The 5,221-nt window shown below is 36.5% G+C and overlaps 1 protein-coding gene across 2 annotated transcripts in view; it reads left to right on the forward strand.

Annotated features, from left to right (window-relative positions):
• Positions 1-571: 571 nt before the first annotated feature.
• The window catches only part of LOC122078469 (secretory carrier-associated membrane protein 4-like), a 68,469-nt gene continuing 63,819 nt past the window's right edge, over positions 572-5,221 (forward strand). The window contains exons 1-3 of one of the 2 annotated variants that reach the window (XM_042644453.1): positions 572-873; positions 2,135-2,245; positions 2,361-2,423. In XM_042644453.1, coding sequence (XP_042500387.1) covers positions 811-873; positions 2,135-2,245; positions 2,361-2,423 — 237 coding nt within the window. In that variant the 5' untranslated portion in view covers positions 572-810. The remainder of the gene's footprint in view (positions 874-2,134; positions 2,246-2,360; positions 2,424-5,221) is intronic. The other variant, XM_042644452.1, reaches the window with a different exon arrangement.

Raw genomic sequence — 5,221 nt, forward strand, 5'->3', positions numbered from 1 at the left:
AGATATTACACTCTACCTAGGTTAGGGTTGAAATTCCATAGAACTCACTTCTTTGTGATTGACTTGTAGCTACACATGACCATGCGTTTGCAGTATTACTTTATTTTTCAATAAAAAAGAACCCTACACCTTTATGTGGTGCTAAAAGACCTTATTGCACCCTACCTAGATGCCTCCGCACGTCCTCCCATCGACTTTTGCGTTCACATATGATCGCACATGCAGATAAAATACTCTTTTCATTTATATTAATCTCCATTCCGTGATATTTTGATAATTTTACTATTTTCTATTGCCCAATCAGAATATCTTACAAACTTTACCGTTTAAGTATTATTTAGGGTAGGAATTGTCACGTGAAGTTTTTTTTTTTTAGTTTAAATTGTCAACGTGAAGGTTAAGTACTGGCATAATTTCTCTTTCACCGAGAGAAAGAAAATTCCCAGACACCAGTCTTTTTTTTTTTTCTGGTAACACCCCGACACCAGTCATCAGGGTTAAATAACAATATTTTCCATTTCTTCGATATCCCGCGTCTTATATAATAAAATTCAAAATTTTCATAATATTCGTAACAGTGACTTTCGCACTTTCCACTGATCTCACTGCTTTTCCACCAAACTTCACCAGAAAAAAAAAAAAAAAACTGCATTTCCACTCTTTTTCTCACAGTTTCACACTTAAAAGGCCGTTCAGTTGCGCTGTCAACCTGAGAAAAAGCGAAAGCAGAGGAAGAAATTCTCTCTCTGACGAGTCCCGTTCTTCTCGCAGTCTCCGCAAGATTTTTTGCATAATCGAAGTAAGGCAAAGATGAATCCTCGCCACGATCCGAACCCCTTCGATGAAGAGGAAGAAGAAGTCAATCCGTTCTCGGTAACTCCCCCTAGATTCTATCTCTCTCTCTCTCTTTGGTAGAATGTGTTCTGTTTAATCCCTAAATTATCTGTAGCATGGATCTATGTGGAGCTGATTGTGGTCATGAGTTTGATCTAATTATTGAGAACTTGACATTAGATTATTGAGTAGAAAATGGTTTGATCTGCAATTGGAAACCCAAGCTTCTAGAAATGTTCACGTAACCGCCAAGTTTCTAGTTCCGTTTTAGTTTGCCACACTTGAATTGGACTTGGTGTCTAATTTTGTTGAGGAAACGGTGCGTAGAAAAAAAGATTTGTTATTTAATGGGTTGAATCATTATTTGGAGCTTGTGTATGTGATATTGGTTTGGGATTGAATGGGTAAGGTCATCCGGGGACTGACTGCTCGAATTGTGGTTGTAAACTTTTTGTTTTTGGTAAGAGTTGTAAACTTGAATTACGGATGTGATTCTTATGTAACCCTCGTTTCTGTTTGATATGATGCTCTTTGGATTTGGAGTAAAAGATAATTGTTTGATTTACTGTCATGAATGGTCATAGAAAAGGTCTCTGTAGTTGAGGCACTGGAAATATTAATCATTATATGGGCAGCGGATTGTGAGATATTCAAGTGTCTAAGAAACAATATGAGCGCCATTCAAAGTAACGTTTGGAGAGCTCAAATTGCGATTAGGGACGATTTTGTATGATTTCTATTTCAATTTCATGGGTTCATAATTTAAAATTGGAGCGTTTGGTGTGACCTTTTTTTTTTTTTTTTTTTAAATCATTTATGAGATAATTGTGAAACATCTGAGAGCTGTTTCAATTTTGACATTAATTTGATGGGCAAAGCAGTAAATTCATGTTTAAAAATAAAACACCTTCTCTTGATGGTCTCACCACCATCCTCTCCCAAAGTAATATAGTGAATCTATTATCAGAAATTGAGCTACCAAATAGATTTCTTATTCTTGAAAAATTTCAGATTGATGCAACCAAAACAATTTCAATTTCTTGACCAAAAATATATTTGTTGACTACTTCATGAAATCAATCCGAATTTGAAATAGAAATTATATCAAATCTGACCTTGAATTAGTACTTGCTTTATCATCATATGGGTTATTTGAAAATTGTGTTGCATTTGATAATCAGTTATCAGGTGGTTGTGGTTGTGTGTCATAATTTAATGGTCTATAATCCTCTATCTTGTATTTCTTTCAATACCATTGCAATATTGCATTCAATGCTTGTACTGATATGGCCATTTGCAGAACACTGCTGCGCCTGCATCAAAGCCACGGATACCTTCATTCATACCTCAATCCCTGGGTTTTGGCAACAAACATGATGCAACTGTTGATATACCGCTGGATACAGTGAATGTCAGTCAAAACAAATTTTCTCATATCTACTTGCAGATTTGTATATTTATGTTTTCATATTCTACTTATTGAAGAGCTGAGCTGTTTACCAGAAGGTATCTATGGATGTGCACAGGATACTAAGACAAAAGCAAAAGAACTTGCAGCATGGGAAGCAGATTTACAAAGGAAAGAAAGGGTCAGTGTTGACTATTCATTTAATAGATGTCTGACACATAGTAGTCAAGGCGTTACCTAGATGGGCACCTTGGTTGCCTTATTGGTGTCGCCTTGCGCCTAGGCCCCCTCCAATGCCTTGGATTGTCTAGACACTCTGACAATTATGGTCTATTAGCAATGTATTGTTTCTTGAGAATTTTTTTTTTAATAATGATTAAAAAAATTAACTATTGGAGTTCTAATTGCTATTTTTTTAATCTGTATATGTAGTAGCAATGAATGGTAATCTGGTCCTTGTTTTGCAGAGGAAAGAACTTTTCAGGGTTTTGCTTTCCTTTTTACACTTTCTTTAGGATTTTATATTTTGATGGTGTCAGCTTGTAAAGTCTCCCAAGATATACAACCGAGTCCCATTGATGGGTTTCTAGAAGCCTAAGGGCGTGTTTGGTTGCGTAAATCAAATGGCGCATGTATCGAATTTGGATATTACTCCTTTGAGAGACATTCTATTGAACAATCTTCATAATAGAAAAATCGTCTGGTTACCTTGAGTCCGTGACATGATTCTTCCTGAAAAACTGTTTGGTTATCTTGTGTTGGTTGAATTCATATTTATGAAATGATTCTTTCTATTAGTTTGATAGTAAAACCTAAGCATTTTTCATGGTGAGCAACCCCTATATTTACTCTCTTACTTTTATTTATGTTCATTGTTCTATTAAGGCCATCACCCACGTGTTTTGTAAATCTGCCAGCATCATTTTCTTCCTATCTTTTCCTTTTTCTTCACTGCACCCTCCCCCCTGTTCCCTCCCTAAACTTCCTAGTTACATGTTCATTGAACTCCCAGGAAGTAGTTAAAAATAATGGTTGTTTTTCTTGGTGTCTTCACTCTTCCCCAAGGAAGGGGAAAAAGTTTCAATCTGACCAAAGGGAACCGGAAAGAACACATTTTGGTTTTCAAATTTGTAGATTTTTTCTGCATTCGTACTTCCTGTCATGTTTCTTATACCTTTGGCCACTCAAAGATCCGAACAACCCTTTCATAACCCTATATTTCCCACAAATCTTATTAATAACTGACAGATGTTTCTATATGACTAATACAGCTGAGAAGTAGAATTACCCACTTCAATAGTGATCATGTGATTTGGTAATTTGATTTTAGAATACATAGTTTCTGTAGAGCCATATATTCCACTGTACATTCAAATTTTGGACTTTTCGAATAAATTGAATCGATATTTTGAACATGAAATCAACCAAAGTAACAAGAAAGATCAAAGCTTGCCACGCAAAATCAAAAATAGAAAACTGGACATTATAAGAAGAGGATCTACCTCTGGTTCCAGTTGAGGAAGGCCTCCAATAGCCCCATTTTCGTAACCAAAGCTGAATCCAACTACGATTGCGAGGTAGATGAATCAATCAAATGTAGAAACCTTAACCCTATTTCTCAGAGAGAGAGCGCAGAAGAAGCGGAGCCTTCGAAGTGTTGTTCCCTTGCTGAAACCTTCAAGAACAGAGAATGAGAGAGAGATTGAACAAAATACCTTGAAGGTGGTCGGAGGAGTCGTCGCAGAGCTTGTTTACTGAGAGATGGTTGCTGGCTTCCTTTGTTGGTGGAAAGGTTTTTGGTAGAACTGTGGAGAACGAGCAGTGATGGAGACTCTGGTCTCCCGATTTTTGTCATTCGTCAAAAGACTGCTCTTTTTATACTATGGTCTAAAAAGGTCTTTCAGATCGTTTACGTATAGAGGTAAACTCAGCTATGGATAACTTCCTTCGAGAAATTAGTGATTCTTGGGAATTACGTGCCTCTCTAATGAATGTCATTCTAGTCGAACCAAACACATCATAAAACACAGAATGGTGATTCTACAGAAAGTAAATCTGTAGATTTACGCAACCAAAAACGCCCTAAAGTGTTAGGTTCAGAAACTCATTTGAAAACCAGAATCACAGTGAATAATAAAAAGGGCGTACCCAGTACATGAGGCTCCCACCACTGTGGGGTCTGGAGAGGGTCAAAATGTTCGCAGCCTTATGGCCTCAGATTTGAATCAGTGATAAACAGTAATCTAGATGTCAAATTTGAATCAAATTTCAATCGGTTTACTCTCTTCAAGTGTATAAACAGAATATCAAAGTTGAATTTGATCCAAAGGTCTGATCTAAAGTTTCAGAAGAATCCTACTTAAGATAGGACTTCTAAAACCTAAGTCAATACCATTAATTGGATGATTTTTGAGAAGCAAATACGCTCGTTCAGATTAAGTAACAGAAGTTAATAGAATTTAGGTTAGAAACTGAACAATAATCTGAGATATAATGCAAAACTGAATTTATTAATTGAAACTGGAAATCAGGAAATAAACCTAAGAAAACCAAGAATTCTTGTAACACTAGGAATCTGATGATCTGAGATCAGATTCAAATTTGAAACCATAGATAGATTTAGGGTATAATCTGATTGTACAATATGCAAGAAGAATTGAAGTGTCAATAGCCATAAATAAGAAACTGAAGGTTTTCAGATTTATAGCATTAAACATGAACTGAGGTCAAGAACCGACCTGTTGCATGAATTAAACAGTGAAGAAGAAGAAGAGAAAAGGAGAAGAAGAAGAAGAAGAAGAAGATATAAGAAGAATATGACTTGAGAATCGCACCCAAGCCTTGAACAGCATCCCACTAGGTAGCAACGGCATACCACAGCTATTAGTACGACCAGGGCTCTGACCACGTGCCTGTTGAAGAATGAGCCGGTGACTCATAGGCAGTGGCTTGGTTAAGGGAATCCACCAAAGCCGTAGC

This window comes from Macadamia integrifolia, chromosome 5 (assembly GCF_013358625.1).
Source record: "Macadamia integrifolia cultivar HAES 741 chromosome 5, SCU_Mint_v3, whole genome shotgun sequence".
NCBI lineage: Eukaryota > Viridiplantae > Streptophyta > Magnoliopsida > Proteales > Proteaceae > Macadamia > Macadamia integrifolia.